This window comes from Otolemur garnettii, unplaced genomic scaffold (assembly GCF_000181295.1).
Source record: "Otolemur garnettii isolate 467f Iridium unplaced genomic scaffold, OtoGar3 scaffold00010, whole genome shotgun sequence".
NCBI lineage: Eukaryota > Metazoa > Chordata > Mammalia > Primates > Galagidae > Otolemur > Otolemur garnettii.
This window is the reverse complement of record NW_003852405.1, coordinates 14426694-14443222: the sequence shown is the minus strand read 5'-3', so window position 1 is coordinate 14443222 and position 16529 is coordinate 14426694. Positions and strand designations below refer to the sequence as shown.

At 47.3% G+C, this 16529-nt stretch overlaps 1 protein-coding gene across 4 annotated transcripts in view; it reads left to right on the top strand.

The window, feature by feature from the left end:
• Positions 1-16529, top strand: part of SLC44A3 (solute carrier family 44 member 3) — a 75025-nt gene that overhangs the window by 49642 nt on the left and 8854 nt on the right. The window contains exon 13 of one of the 4 annotated variants that reach the window (XM_023509833.1): positions 14261-14594. The exons of 2 other annotated variants lie outside the window; for them this stretch is intronic. In XM_023509833.1, the coding sequence (XP_023365601.1) occupies positions 14261-14470 (210 nt within the window). In that variant the 3' untranslated portion in view covers positions 14471-14594. Of the gene's footprint in view, positions 1-12381; positions 13204-14260; positions 14595-16529 lie in introns of those variants that run through there. One more of the 4 variants, XM_023509834.1, reaches the window with a different exon arrangement.

Below are 16529 nucleotides of genomic sequence, written 5' to 3'. Positions count from 1 at the left end.
AAATTTAGATGAGCCTTTTGAGAAATTTCCTGGCATTGGAATGAGTTACTAGGGGAAGTTTTGGCATCTCTGTCTCTGGAAATCAGATTTAAAAGAGCAGAGGCCTATTTTTTTCCTTGTTGAATAGAAGCTGGGAAATGCTAAAAGAGAATGAGATCCATTTGTTACCATCAAAACCCAGATGCTCTTCTTTATTTAACATCAAGGAGCTGGTTGTGTTACACCATTGCTTTTTAAAAAGCCTAATCCATCTTCACTAAGTCCTGGTAGGGAGGCAGGTGGCAGATATTGCATTTTGTAGACATCCCGCCTAAGGCTGCACAGTCATTCACTTGCAGAGTGGGGATAAAACCCCCCATCTGATCACTTCTCATTTATTTGTCTGTCTACATCAGTGGTTCTCAACCTTCCTAATGCCACAACCCTTTAATACAGTTCCTTATGTTGTGGTGACCCCCAACCATAAAATTATTTTCATTGCTACTAGCACTAGAACCACTGGTCTACGTCATAAATACTACAGAAAAAACTGTCTGTTCATCTCACACATGCATTTATCCAACAACCTTTTTTTTAATCCTGTATGCAAACCATTTCAAGCTGGGCATAATGGGCAGAGGGACCAACGTGGCACCCAGTCAGAATAAAGCATAAACCAGCTACTCAGAAGTCTGAGACAGAAAGATTGCTTCAGGCCAGGGGTTTAATAAGACCAGTCTGGGGAACATAACAAGATCCTGTCTCTAAAAAAGATTTTAAGGCCAGATCAGGTGGCTCATGTCTATAATCCTAGTATTCTAGGAGGCCCAGGCAAGTGGATTGCTTGAACTCGAGTTCAAGACCAGCCTGAGTAAAAGCGAGACCCCATCTCTATTAAAAATAAGAAAATTATCCAGGTGTCTATGGTGGGCACCTACTACTGTGGTCTCTCAGCTACTTGAGAGGCTAAGGCAGGAGGATCACCTGAGCCCAGGAGTGTGAGGTTGCTGTGAGCTAGGCTAACTTCATGGCACTTTGGCCTGGGACAACAAAATGGGACTCTGTCTATAAATAAGTAAGCAAATGAAAAAAAAGTTGTTTTTGTTTTTGCAGTTTTTGGCTGGGGCTGGTTTAAACCCGCCACCTCCAGTATATGGGGCTGGTGCCCTACTCCTTTGAGCCAGAGGCGCCATCCAAACAAAGATTTTAAAAGATGTGTACCTGTAGTCCCAGCTACTCTGGAGTCTGAGGTGGGAGGATCATTTGAGCTTAGGAGCTCAGGGCTACAATGAGCTACATTTGTGCCACTGTGACTCCAGCTAGAAGACAAAGCAAGATTCCATTTGTAAAAAAGAAAAAAAAAAAAAAAGAAGAGATAAAAGGTATAAGCCCAGCCCTTACCGTGTTGAGAAGCTGGTTTGGGATGGAGTTGGGGTGTGGATGAAGCAGTATGAGGCATAAGCATGAGACATTTATGTAGCAGTACAGAAAGTGCATGGTTAAGTAGGGGAATGAGGGCTGCAGACGTTTAGAAAAGAGGAACTTGCTAACTGGAGGAGGTGGGCCTGAGTATCAGGCACCCATGGGAGATCACCAGCTAATAACAGTAACAGCAACAATAATAGTGGGTTGTTGGCACTTAACTGCGTTGCCAATTCTGTGCTGAGTAACTTTTGTACATTGTATCACTTGTTAGTCTTTGAGATAATATATCCAATTTACACATAAGGAAACTGAAGCTTAGAAAAGGTACATAGTGGCAGGCCTAGGATTTGAATCCAAGTCCCCAGGACCACTATGCATACTTTTTTTGAGACAGAGTCCACTCTGTGCCCTGAGTGGAGTACGGCAGCAGCATCATAGTTCACAGCAATCTCAGACTCTTGGGCTCAAGCAGTCTTCTTGCCTCAGCCTCCCGTGTAGCGGGGACTATAGGTGCCCACCATGATGCCTGGCTAGTTTTCCTATTTTTAGACACAGGGTCTCGCTCTTGCGCAGGCTGGTCTCAAACTCTTGAGCTCAAGGTATATCACCCGCCTTCTCCATCTGCCAGAGTGCTAGGACGATAGGCATGGGCCCTGCCTTATGTGTAAAGAACCAGGGGAGGACCTGTATGATCTCATGGAGTCCGGCACAGAGAAAACCTGTCCACCTCGCTCCCTTCCCCAGCCTGCCCTGCCTGCCAGTACTTGTCTTGCCAGTGAACAAAATGTTGGTCTCTGTCTTCTAAGGCTTTGTGGCGGACCTGACTTTGTAATATCTCAAACATACCTCTTCCTCTCAGTTCACTCTGTTTCCATAATACTCTTTCTTGTAGCCCATCAATAGCAAGAGCACTTGGCGACTTTTCCCTGGCAGGTTTTGGTTCAGCCCAAGCCAGCTGGCACATCTCCAGTGATTCCTGTCCCAGGGCAGCATGTACAACTCAGAAAAAAAAAAAAACCAATGGGTATATTGCAATTTCTCTAACTCAGTTATGAAAATGTCAAGGTTCTTAAGAAGGAACAGTTCTTTCAGTAGGTGACATGGCCATCACAGGTAGCCAGCCAGCCATCCTGTCAGTGACAGCAGTGGTTCTGAATCCTGCCAGCTGGTTTAGAGCTATTCCAGGCAGCCAGCTGATGGTGAGACCTCTGGAGAAGATCCCTCATGTGTGCATGTCTTAGAAGGAAACCCACACATGTCCATATGATAGTTTGCATTAAGGCTCATTTATAGACTCTGGTAATCCCCACACCCAGCTGTTTTGTGGCAAATGCTCCTGCCCTGGCTTTAGATAGAAAGGAATTGAGACACCTATTTGTCAGAGGCCCCAGCCTGTCTGGGAGAAAACCAACTGAGTCCTCATGTTTCCTGGTGCGTGGTTCAGAAGCCGCTGGGCAGGTGGCCATGGCTTTGTGTGGCGTTCCTGGGAGCAGCCTCTCTGGAGCCCAGCTCCCACCTGCCGTGGGCATGCTGCAGGGTCAGGGCCTGGAGGGCGAGGCCCCATGCCCTCTTCCCCAAGCAGGCCTCAGCACCCTCTCAGTCCTCTGGGGTGAGGCTCCCTGAGCAGCTGCCGTCGGAGATGGAACTCTAGAGTCCTTCCCCACTGGAGATTCTTATGTCTTCTGGGAGAGGAAATTAATTTTTGCCAAGTGAATGACCACATCACTATAGGAAAATGAGGAAAGTTATAAAAGGGTGCTCAGGTGATCAGGAAACTCTCCTGTGAGGCAACTGCGTGTTCAGCAATTAGTTCCCTTGACTCCCTCCAAAGTGCACAGTTTCTAAAGACAACACCTCCCCTTCCTTGGATACTTACTGTATGCCAGGCACTGTGCTACCTTCTATGGGTTAACTACCTGTATCCTCACAAATCACCCTGTGAGAGCCGTTTTCTTTTTTTTTTTACTAATTTATTTTGTCACTCTGTCACCCTGGGTAGAAAGTGCTACGGTGTCATAGCTCACAGTCACCTCAAACTCTTGGGCTCAAGTGATCCTCTTGCTTCAGCCTCCCAACTAGGCAGGCAACTCCTACAACATGCTCCTTGTTTTTCTATTTTCAGTAGAGACAGGGTCTGCCTCTTGCTCAGATTGATTTCAAACTCTTGAGCTCAGGGGATCTACCCACCTCAGCCTCCCAGAGTGCTGGGATTACAGGCATGAGCCACCGCACCCGGCCACTATGATCTTTTTTAGAAACAGATGATAATACTTAGGTTCAGAGAGGTTAAGTGATAAACTGCCCTGGGTTAGACGGGAGGAAAGTAACAGAGCTGATTACTGAGATTTCTGAAGCCAAATAAGTCATTGTTTTCCTTGCCCAAGTTCCGGACAGTTGAGAGATAGGAGAGTCAAGCAGATGAAGATTAAAAATACCACCTTTGAACACCAGATGATCTGATTGGAAAGTCTGCTACACGACCAGTTGTAGGCAAATAGGCTTGTTAAAGTTTTACCCCTGAATCAGAAACACCAACTCCCTCTCTACTAGCCCCACCAACAAGGGAGACCTTCCCATGGAGCTGAGAAGGGGTGTTCTTGGTAACAGGTGGACCCCAAAAGAGAATGAGGAAAGTCACTCAGCCTCCTACCCTGGGGACAAATAAGCAGCATTAGCTAAAGGCAGTCCCTGCTGTGGGAACACAAAGCAAGGGGAGTCCATGTGACGCCCATGGCAGGATTTGAACCCAGATCTTCACCAATCCACTAGGGCACTCCTTCCACTGGGTAGGGACTCAGCACCCCAGAACTTTAGAGATCGTGGAACACCTTCCCTCAGAATCCAGGATCCAGAGGGCTTGATTGCCCCAACCAGCATTACAGTTACAGGGTGACAAGATCCCCTGCTTCTCACCCTCTGCCCTTCCAAACTTCACCTGGATCCTGAGACTGATATGTCGCCTTACCTAGACTGTCCATGTGAGCCGCCCCAGCTTACCTTTTGAGCAGGACTATGTGTAGATCTCCCCCATCTTTTGGGCAACATGGGAAACAGGCCTGTGCTCATAGGGGCAGAAGGTTGAGGAATATTCAGGTCCTAGGAAGACTGGGCTCTCACCTTTGACAGGTATTAATGTTCCCAAGCCCTTCCCTGCTTCCCAGAGACAGTGGCCCACATCTTAGGGAGTCCTGTCCTCCCACACTGTCCCCCTTCTGGGATCTGGGTCCATATGTCCATTTTCCCAGCAGTCCGACAGAGTGGGAAGAGTGCAGACTCTGAGGCAGACCCATCTGAGTTTGAATCGCTTCTCCCCATTTATGGTGACCTTGCATGGGTTACTTCATCTCTCTGCACCTCTGTTTCCAAACCGAAAAATAGATATGGAATATATACAGCAACATTTGCACCATCTCCCTCATAGAATTACCATGAGAGGGTTGACTAAGACATAAACGTTAGAGAGTGGGGTCTGGCTGTAAGTACTTGAACCCTAATGTTAGTTTCTTGGGAGGGGAGGGGTGAGCTTACTCATGAGTTTACTCATTCACTCACCAAATACTGGAAGCCTAGGTACCAGATAAATCGGTATGAAATACCCGCCTCCCGGGATTGTAATAGAAAATATTTGCAAAGCTCTTAGTTTTGTGCCTGACACGTAGAGGTACGTACTGAATACACGGAAATTATTTTCATTATTATCAACCCATGTAGTGTGTGAGCTCCTCATTATATCGTAGGGCACTGTGTTCATGAAGTTACTCATTACACCTGCTCGGTTAGGGCTAGATTAGCATCCACAGGGCACTTCTCCAAATACACCTTTCTCTTCCCCACCTACCCCCAGCCAGAACCCCTGCTCTAATCACTTTCTGGGGGTGTTGAATTGCTGAGAGCTGCCCTTCTGGCCCTTGAAAGCCAGAGAAATGCTCATTCCCCCTGAACATGAAGGGTGGTGGTGAGGGAAAGTCCAGTACTCCAGTTCCAAAGAAAGAGAATGGCCTGAAGATTGAGAAAGCATGCCCCCCACCCCCCAAGCACGTCAGTTCTCAGAAGGCCGGCCTCTGACCCTCTGTGTCCTGTTCTGCATCTAGCGATCACTTTGTCTCTTCACTCCCATTTGTCAGTAGGCAAGAGCAGTTGTGTCACTAGCAAGGTCAGTAGGGACTGTTTCCAACAATGTTGGTTTAAAAGGTCATCTGGGCTGGGTACAGTGGCTCACCCCTCCCCGCTCAGAGAGGCTGAGGCAGTAGATCCCTTGAGCTCAGGACTTCCAGACCAGCCTGAGCAGGGGTCTATTTGTACTAAAAATAGAAAAACTAGCCAGGCATTGTGACAAGCACCTGTAGCCCAGCTACTTGGAAGGCTAAGGCAAGAGGATTGCTCAAACCCAAGAGTTTGAAGTTTCTGTGAGCAGTGACGCCAGGGCACTCTACCCAGGGTGACAGAGTGAGACTCTGTCTCAAAAAATAAAATAAAATATCATTGGCTTGGCACCTGTAGCTCAAGAGGCTAGGGAGCAGCCACATACACCAGAGCTGGTGGGTTTGAGTCCAGCCTGGGCCCGCCAAACAACAATGACAACTATAACCAAAAACCAAAAATAACCGGGTGTTGTGGCAGGCACCTGTAGTCCCAGCTACTTGGGATGCTGAGGCAAGAGAATCACTTAAGCCCAAGAGTCTGAGGTTGCTGTGAGCTGTGACACCATAGCACTCTACCCAGGGTGACAGCTTGAGACTCTGTCTCAAAAAAATAAATAAAAATAGAAGATCATCTGATCCAAGGAGTCACTGCTGTGCCACTCCTTGTGGGACACAGAGCAACCCGTGTGTTCTCCGAACCTTCCTGCCCTGACATGTTCTAGGTACACTGGGAAAATACTGACAGAGACTGCCCTGTTCTTAACTTTAATCTATGAAAACCACCTTTGGAGTCAGCAAAATCCAGTTTCCTCCTAAGTAAGGAAGCAGGTGACGTGTGAAAACACTGTGCTCTGATGAGCGGTGCTGGCCAGTGGCCCTTCCTGTGCTGGCCCAGGGCAGGTCAGTGTCTGCACGGGCTGGTAACTGAGGCTGGGCCTGGCCTGTGGGGAGGTGGCTCAGGAGTGAGGTGGGAACGTTCACTGCCCAAGCTGTCAACTTACCTCAGGTGCTTGAGAACTGTAAAGGTATAGATTAGTTTCAACATTTCCCAAGTTTACTCTGTGTGGAAAATGAACTTAGACCATTAAGTAGCTCCCACCCAAGTCTCCTCTTCCTCGTGATGGAGAGCTGGTTTCTCCATATCCTTTCTCTTCATCTGGTTCTTCTGGCACAGTTATTGTCAGGGGGCTCTGGCTGCGCACCTTGAAGGCCACCCTCACCCCCTCCCACACCCTCCTAAGCAAGGCAGGGAGTGTGGGGGACGTCCCTCAGCTGCCCATCTCCAGCTGCCTCTGTCCTAGACATGGAGGCGTGTTGGAGAGGGAATGATTGGAGGCGAGAGAATGCATTCCTTACAAGCCTGATACAGCAGTCAGGGATTAGTGTTCTGCTACCAGCTGGAGTCTCAATGCGGCCAACCACATGAGTCTCATCTTTGAATGTATTCCACCTGCTGTGACTCTGCCATGAACTCAGAAGTACCATACCAGGTCTCAACCTAGTTTCCGACTTTGAGCTCTCATTCCACTGAACTGGCAGAAAATTTAAACTGTTATTTTTGTGCTCTCCCCCATGAGGTTATATAAGTTTCGGGTGTCCCTGGGCATTAGTAGACATAGTTTGCCCTTGAGACATCCATCTTCCCATCTACATGGCTCCCCAGGCCCTGCTTGGGAAGCAGGAATATTTTACAAAACTACTTATGGTCCTGTCTGCCAAGAGCAATGGTTCTCAACCTGTAGGTCGCAACCCCTTTGGGGGTCTCCTGCATATTTTACAGATATTTACATTATGATTCATAACAGTAGCAAAATTATAGTTATGAAGTAGCAACGAAAATTTATGGTTGGGGGTCACCACAACATAAGGAACTGTATTAAAGGGTCGCCGCATTAGGAAGGTTGAGAACCACTGCCCTAGGTGTTCTAGCAATAGGTGAACAATTGTCCTAGTCCCCTAAACATCTCTGGAACCTTCACTCCCAGGCAAACCAGGACCCCAGGAGAGGTCATGGAAGAGCCCTACCACTTCTCCATGCTCTGCTAAAAAGAAAACAGACCTGAACCCCTGGTCAGGACCCACAGGCACCTGTTTCCTCCTCTCCCAATGCAGAGGTGTCTCATTTTCCAATGTGGGGGGAGGAAGACCTGCAGTTTCACCCCCGTTCCAAGATATCTGGTTCATACTGAGAATCCCCCTTCCTTCATCTTTTCCACTGGCAGGTAAAAGCTGAAAGAGCCTAAAATTTTGGAAAACCAAAGCCAGTAAGAGTTGCAGACTGGATGTCTTCTTACCCTCACTCTCCAAATGGCCCCAGACCTCACCTGAGGGAAGGAGCCCAGCCTGGGTCCAGCTGGCAGGGGGAATGTGCAGAGGAAGAAAGGAGAAAATGCCTGAGGGCTGAGACAGTCCAGAGAGCAAGTGCATTAGGGAGAGCTGGACACTCCTCCTTCCATTCAGAGTCTCATCGCCAGGAACATTTGAGAAATAAGTTCTATGAAAAGTAGGAGAAGAAGCAATTGAAAGAATTTGGGTTCAATTAGCTTTCTTATCTGGGTGGGGCTGGAAAGTTCCTAAAAGTTTTGGCAAGTGGATCTAGGCTTTAACAGTCTTTCAAGTGGTTTCATCTTCCCCCTCCTCTTGCCTTTTATAGAATGCTCTGTAGTTGGCACGGGGTGCAGTAAAGACAGCATTTGCTGGACTTGCATTCATCCGTGGAATGAGACAGCTGAGGCCGAATGACTTCATCAGGATGTGTCTCCATGAGGGGGGTGAAGAGGGCTCTCAGGGCGTGTTTGCCATGCCCAGGTCTTGCCTCCATTAAAGCAACAACAAAGAAACTTGGTGAGATCCAAAGAACATGAGGCTGCTGACCTCCCTTAGTGCCCCGTCCCCAGGCTCCAGCCTGCAGCATGACCAAAGCAGACCTTCCAAATGTGTCCGTGGATGGAAGGGTGAGCATGCAGGTTGGCACTGGGCTCATGCTGTCGTCACAGCTTTTAACATCTGCTGAGAGGAGTGGGAAGGCACTGTAGAAATAGGAAATACTAGCTCAGAAAGGGCTGTCCTTTTCTGCTGGAGCTGCCCTAACCACACCTAACACTGACTGCAGGGGAAACTGCTGCCTGCGTAGAACTGCCGGGGAGAGAGGAGGCTAAAATGGAGGTTCAGAAAGAGAACATCTGTCTTACAAAAAACCACAGTAACTAAGATGGTGCAGTATTGGCATAAACGTGGACATACTATGCTAGATAGATATGTGTGTGTACAGACCCTTGGAGCAGAATAGTGGGCCCAGAAATAAACGATAGCAAAAACGGCCAAATGCCTTTCAACATAGATACCAAGGCTTCAGTGGGGAAAGGACAGTCTCTTTAACAAATGGTCTTGGGGGCTCGGCGCCTGTGGCTCAAGCAGCTAAGGCGCCAGCCACATACACCTAAGGTGGCGGGTTCGAATCCCCAGTCCGGGCCCGCCAAACAACAATGATGGCTGCAACCAAAAAAATGGCCAGGCGTTGTGGCGGGCGCCTGTGGTCCCAGCTACTTGGGAGGCTGAGGCAGGAGACTCGCTTGAGCCCAGGAATTGGAGGTTGCTGTGAGCGTGATGCCATGGCACTCTACCCAGGGGGACAGCTTGAGGCTCCATCTCAAAAAAAAAAAAAAAAATGGTCTTGGGAACTGAATATCCATGGACCAAGTAACAAAGTTGGACCCTTACCTTATACTATGTATGAAAATTAAGTCAAAATAATTTAAAAATGTAAAAGTAAGACAGACCTAAAACTATCAATTTCCCAAGAAAAATGTCAGGACAATGGAATAGGCAGTGATTTCTTGGATATGATACCAAAGCAAAAAATAGACAAATAGGCAAAAAACAAAATAAAAAATAGGCAAACCCAAAAAATAGACAAATGGAACTACATCAAATTTTAAAACTTCTACATGTCAAAGGGAACAAGAGAGTAAAAAGTCATCCTATAGAATGGGAGAGAATAATTTCAAATCGCGTATGATAAGGGGTTAATAGCTAAAATTCATAAGGAACTTCCACAACTCAACAACAACAACAAAAGAAATGAGCAAAGGACTTGAAGAGATACTTCTCCATGGAAGGTATACAAATAGCCAACGAACTCAGGAGAAGACACTCAATATCTCTAACCATTAGGAAAATATAAATCAAAACCAGAGGATATCACCTCATATCCATCAGAATGGACACTATCAAAAGAACAGAAAACTTCAAGGGTTGGTGAGAAGGAGAAGTGGGAACCTTGGTGTAGTGTTGGTGGGAATGGAAAGTGCTGTAGCTATCAAGGAAGACAATATGAAGAAGGTACCTCAAAAACATAAAAACAAGAGTACATGTGAGCCGGTGTCTCACTTCTGAGTATCCATTCAAAAGGGTCTCAGAGATACTTGCACACACACATATTCATCACAGCTTTATTCACAATAGCCAAGAGGTGGAAGCAACTCGAGATCAGTGGATGGAGAAAATGTGACATAGACATACATTGTAATGTCATGCACTGTCACCTCTGCACAGCCACTTAGCCTGCTGGGATTGCCATTTCCATCAGTAAAATGAGAAGGTTTCCCCAGGTGATATCTGGGGTGCCTTTTAACCCCAACATTCTACTGAAGGAACAAACAAGCCAATCAATTGTATTTGGGTTTTGTTTGCAGAAATATTGTTCGGAAGACATTCTTGGTTTGCCAAAATCATCTTCCTTACTCTATTCAACAGCTGTGCTCCATTAGCAGATGACAACTGAGGCCAGGCACAGTGGCTCACGCCTATAATCCCAGCACTCTGGGAGGCCAAGGCAGGTAGATGCCTGAGCTCACGCTCCCCTGACCAGCCTGAGCAAGAGCGAGACCTCATCTCTAAAAGTAACCAGTGTGTGGGTGCCTATAGTCCCAGCTACTCGGGAAGTTGAGATAAAAGGATCACTTGAGCCCAAGAATTGGAAGTTGCTGTGAGCTATGAGGGTGACAAAGTGAGACTCTGTCTCAAAAAAACCCAAAACTACTGATGGTGACAAAGTGAGACTCTGTCTCAAAGAAATCAAAAACAATGTCAAATGAAGATTGCTCAGATGTAGACTTATCATCAAAGACACTATAAATTTTCAAATCCATGAGCAAGTCTGAATAATAAACTCAATAAAATCAGGATGAGGGAGAAAGTATGAGAGGGTTCACCTTTCTTATTGGTGCTTCCTAAACTTCAAACCCAGTGTTAAGTACTCTAATTTCTTTTTTTTTGTTTTTTTTGAGACAGAGCCTCAAGCTGTCCCCCTGGGTAGAGTGCCGTAGCTTCACAGCTCACAGCAACCTCCAACTCCTGGGCTCAAGCGAGGCTCCTGCCTCAGCCTCCCAAGTAGCTGGGACCACAGGCGCCCGCCACAACGCCTGGCTGTTTTTTGGTTGCAGCCGTCATTGTTGTTTGGCGGGTTCAGGCTGGATTCAAACCCGCCACCTTAGGTGTATGTGGCTGGCGCCTTAGCCACTTGAGCCGTAGGTGCTGAGCCAGTACTCTAATTTCTTAACATTTTTTTATTTTTGAGACAGACTCTCATTTTGTCACCCTAGATAAAGTGCCATAGTATCATAGCTCACAGCAACCTCAAACTCTTGGGCTCAAGGGATTTTCTTGTCTCAGCCTCCCAAGTAGCTGGGACTACAGGTGTCCTCCACAGTACACAGCTATTTTTTAGAGATGAGGTCTCGCTATTGCTCAGGTTGCTCTTGAACTTGTGAGCTCAGGCAATCCACCTGCCTCAGCCTCCCAGAGTGCTAGGATCACAGGCGTGAGCCACTGTGTCTTGACATTTTCATAATGGTTTTAGAATTTTTAGACCTGGTGTGGAGGCTCATGCCTATAATCCTAGCACTTTGGGAGGCCCAGGCAGGAGGATCACTTGATGCCAGGAGTTTGAGACCAGCCTGGGCAGTATAGTGAGATCTCTACCAAAAATGGAAAAGTAAGCCAGGCATGGTGGTGTGTGACTATAATCGCAGCTACTTAGGAGGCTAACACAGGAGGCTCACTTAAGCCCAGGAGTTTGAGGCCACAGTGAGCTATGATGGTTTCACTGCACTCCATCCAGCCTAGGCAACAGAAAGAAAAGAAAAAGAAACAAGAAAAACAAAATCTGATAGGGTGGAAATCTCAGTAGGTGCTCCACTGTGGGATGAGAAAAGAATGTCCCTAGCCTAGGATATAAAAGTATAAGTTTATTTTGTCTTTTAAAAGGAGAGAGGGCTCAGTGCTTGTGGCTCAAGTGGCTAAGGCGCCAGCCACATACACCTAAGGTGGCGGGTTCGAATCCAGCCAGGCCCGCCAAAACAATGACGGCCACAACCAAACAAAAAAAATAGCCGGGCATTGTGGTGGGTGCCTGTGGTCCCAGCTACTTGGGAGGCAGAGGCAGGAGACTCGCTTGAGCCTGGGACTTGGAGGTTGCTGTGAGCTGTGGTGCCACAGCACTCTACCCAGGAGGATAGCTTGAGGCTCTGTCTCAAAATAAATAAATAAATAAATAAAATGAAAGTGAGAGAGGGGAAGAGAATGGGCAAACAGAGAGAGGATTAGAGGATAGGGAGAAAAGAACAAGAAGATGGGGTGACATCCCAAAGAAAGAAAAGAAAAATGCCCGAAGTTAAGGTCAAGGTTAGCTGAATTTAAGGTGGGGGGTGCGGGTAATTGCGGCCATAGTCACAGTGTTGTGAGTTCTCTGGCAGGGCTGAAGACAGACTTTTATCCAGGTGTTTCTGATCTAGAGGCCTCATATGCCTAACCAGTTGTTTTGTTATTTGTCTAGGACATTCGGGAACCCCTGAGGCTAACGGAACAAATTCTGAAAGACAGAGCTGATGAAATGTAAAGAGAAGAATTTACATTTCCTCTGTCTGCTGGGCTCCTCAGTGGTTTGTGAAAAGGGAACCAGGGCGGAGGGGCTATTAGTAAGTCTGCTAGGCTGAACAAGACAGCAGGTAGAGAAAGAGATTGACTTTAGTCCTTACTGAGAAAACCAAGTTAATAATTTTTCTATTATTTTCATAGAAAGGCCAACCATCCTTACAAAACCCAGAAAGTTTTTTTTTTTTTTTTAAGAAACCTAAGGTCTTGCATGGGAAGGCACAGTCTGCCTGAAATTTAAATATTCCTTCAGTTTGAGTTTAGTTTCATTTTCCTTCATTGAAGTCAAGTGAACATTCGTACCTTTATTGGAAACACCGTGTAGAGCACGGCTTCCTTTTTGTAACTTACGCTGGTGTGTCCACCCCTCTTTCCTTCCTCCGTCTGTGGGTGTGTTCACAGGGGAATGCTGGGGTGAGGTGCGGGGCATGTGAGCAGTGGTTATTTCTGAGAAGTAGGATTAGATTGATTTTCTTGTTTTCTTCTTTGTTTCCTTCTGTGTTCCTTGATTTTTTTTAATGATGAGCGGGAAAATAAGAAAGCCATTATCCTAAACATTAAGCAAAAAGCAAATCAATTTAAAAAGAGCAAAGCAAACCCATTGCCCTGTGCCTGGCTTTCCAGGCGGCAGCAGCTTTGCTCCGGTCCCTCCTGCCACCAGGCCCCAGCCCTGAGGGGCTGGCTGGCTTCCTCACGCACCATCTCATTGGAGGTTTGTTTGCAACCTGGTGACCAGTGAATTCCTGAAGGGATCTGAACAGTGAATGCAAGGCCCTGGGAGGCCCAGAGGCTGTTTGTGCACACTGCCTCGCTCCACATGTGTTTGCGATAAAAACAGAGCTCAAGATGAAACTGGTTTCTGCAGGTTTTACTGTAGGTCCAGGGAAGGACCCGGGTGAATGGGATGTATCAGGACTCAGATTTCACTGTACTTCTTTCAGTTTGGAGGAAAGTATGAATGCCAGTGGTATTTATATTCATCATCCAATTTCTCGAGTTGTCAGTAGTTCTTCCACTGAGTTAGTAAATATCAGAACTCTGTGAGGAAGGCATTCCAGAAATAAAGCTGGCTATTCATGGCATGATTTTGGGCAAACACCTTCCCTCCTCTAAGGAGGGAAGCTCTGTTTACCTTTTTGAAGAGTCAACAGAAACTCAGGTTCACAGTTCTGCCACCAAAAGGAGACAGAGGACTGCTCTCAGCTGGGGACGGGACGGGGGGCTGGACGGTGCAGGCTTTGGTTTTGACTTAAGGCACAAAAAAAATGTTCTCTGTGTAAAAGCTGCAATTCGCATTCTTAGATAACTCAAAGTAAAGAGGTGATCTGGCTTTTCTCTTATCTGAAAAACTACACTTAAACCGCTTTCATTTTTCTTCAATCATTAGAATTTTCTGCAAGATGGGAATAATAATATCCTTGGGTGATTCTCTGGCTGAATTGTGGGGGGAAAGCAGAGGAGACCCTGTGAGATGATAATCTGAGGGGGTCTGGTCCCAGAGGGAGGGAACACTACACAAGGGTAAGCATCTTTGCACAGAATCTTAGGATTGGGGGACAATAGAACAGGGCACTTGAGAAGTGCTGTGACTTAGTGGAAGCCGCTCAGCACATCTCTGCACATCTCCAACGTGATTGGAATCCGGTCTCTTTCCGCTACACCAACCTGTCACATTCTTGTCTCTCTTTAATGGTGTATTTCATGAGAGCACCGCTTTATTATTTTGAACTTTTTGAAAGGAAAAGCACAAAGTACAGCTCAAAGCAAATGTTTTCCTGTAGATGAGTCAGAGGTCCACAGTCTCTGTGGGGGTGATGCAACCTGCGTCAGATGTGTGTGCTGGGGACCTGCTGCTTCACCTCTTGTGCCTGAGTCTCCTCGGCTACCTTCCTGGGCTGGAGCTAAGAGGAGTAAGTGAGTTCATGCGTTTGGTAGAGACGCAGCACAGAGCCTGGCACATGGTTGCACTCCATGAATGTTTGCCTTTATGATTATTTATTCACACACAGAAGTTACATACCTGCTTCCTGATTGGGGGCAGGGAAGTCCCAGACATAAACTAGGAAGCTATTGTTAGATCTTTGCCAAGCCATTTAGGACATATCACTAGGGCATCTCCTGGGGTGGCAGTGGAGGAGAACCAGAGTGCCTGGGAAGTTACAGTTCTTTTTTTTTTGAGACAGAGCCTCAAGCTATCCTCCTGGGTAGAGTGCCATGGCATCACGCTCACAGCAACCTCCAACTCCTGGGCTCAAGTGAGTCTCCTGCCTCAGCCTCCCAAGTAGCTGGGACTACAGGCGCCCGCCACAGCGCCTGGCCATTTTTTGGTTGCAGCCATCATTGTTGCTTGGCGGGCCCAGGCTGGGGACTCACACCCGCCACCTTAGGTGTATGTGGCTGGCGTCCTAGCCACTTGAGCCACAGGCGCCAAGCCGAAGTTACAGTTCTTAACACTCTGTTTCCCCCCCAGAGAAGAGCTCATTGTCTTTGGGCCTGGCCCCCACCATGACTGCTAGTAGGGCCACATGTGCAGTGGGTGCCCGGTCACACAGCATTTATACATAGCTCCAACGAGCCCACCAGTCATTGAGGAGGCACTGGGGCAGGGGGTTCCCCTGGATTTGGGTAGCAATGAGCCTTGGGAGCACAGGGCTTTGTGACTCAGTAGAAGATGGTGATGAGGGAGATCTGTCCTCAACTTCCCCAGGACAGCCTGGGGGCCCGGCCAGAAGCACAGGCTGGGAATCACCAGCGTTCCTCAAGCTTCCTGTTGCTCCCCTGGCTCCATAGTCTGGCTTTTTGGCCCCAGGCAGGGAGGCCTGGCTCCTGGCTCCCCAGTCTCGCTTCCCACTGCACTTCCCTGCCTGACCCTCCAGTGCCTGCAGATGTGCTCACAGTCACAGTCACGCCTGCAGCCTCCAGGTTCTCTGCTGGAGACAGCCAACAATGGGACCAGCTCCAACACCACTTCCATGAAATGCTCCCCAATCTCCCCATGCCCCTTCTCCCTTCACCCCAGCTGTGATTCTGCTCTTTGTCGCTCCCACATTTGCCCTTGTATTACCGTTCATTACTTACACGCCCTCACAGCCATGCAGAACCACCTTGTCTGTGTCCTTTCCCTTGTACTCCCTGGCAGCTGGGGACAGTCCCAGAAGGACCTTCCATGAAAGTCCGAAAAGTAAGCAACCTGTTTCGTGTTTTATGTCCATTTAAAAACAGAAATATCCACATGTTTTGTGATGCTAATAAAACATGCACACTGGATATTGTCTGGTATTCAATCAAAAACCAAATGCCACTACCTCTTGCTTGCTTAGCGATTAGCCGTCAGGATTTCCTGATTAACTTTCACAACCAACAAAACATGTTTCCTAATCCTTATTACGTGCATATTGTGAGGATCTGCAGATCCCCTTTGCATGTGAACTCCAAGTTCTGTCAGCCCAGGCACATACACACGCTCAGAGCAAGAACTGACGAGACTGAAAATTGAGCACAATATATCTTCCAGCTGCCTGACAAGGAAGCAGCTTCTTCCGAGAATAAGTGTAAATTAGCTAATGCTGAAACTGCAGAAATGTTCAATACATGTCCTGGGTCTCGAGTGATTCTTCCCTCCTCCCCCCATTCATTCCAACATTAATTCTAGGTCTCCCTGCAGCGCTCAGGGTTGAGTCTTGTGGTAAAATGCTAGTGGTTTAGTAGCTGCAGGAAGGCATATGTAATTTCTCTGTCAAAGTGGTTTTAATGCCCTCTTTCAGTGGTTTTGATACATTAAAGATAAATGGTTATGAGCCTAGAAAAATCCATGGAGTCAACACATCCATGAGAAAGTAACCTTTAATCATGTTAGCCAAAGAGGAAAATCTATTTTTATTGCTTATGAGCGATGGTGCTAAATTGGCCATGAGGCAGTGTTCTGCAGGAAAATGTCCTCACAAAAAATGTATCTCCCCATATGACTCAGGAAGCCCACTGAGCTGCTGGGGAGGGGAGAGATGCTGGGGTGGTGGGCTGTAGGCAGAGGAGCCCCCATATGACTCAGGA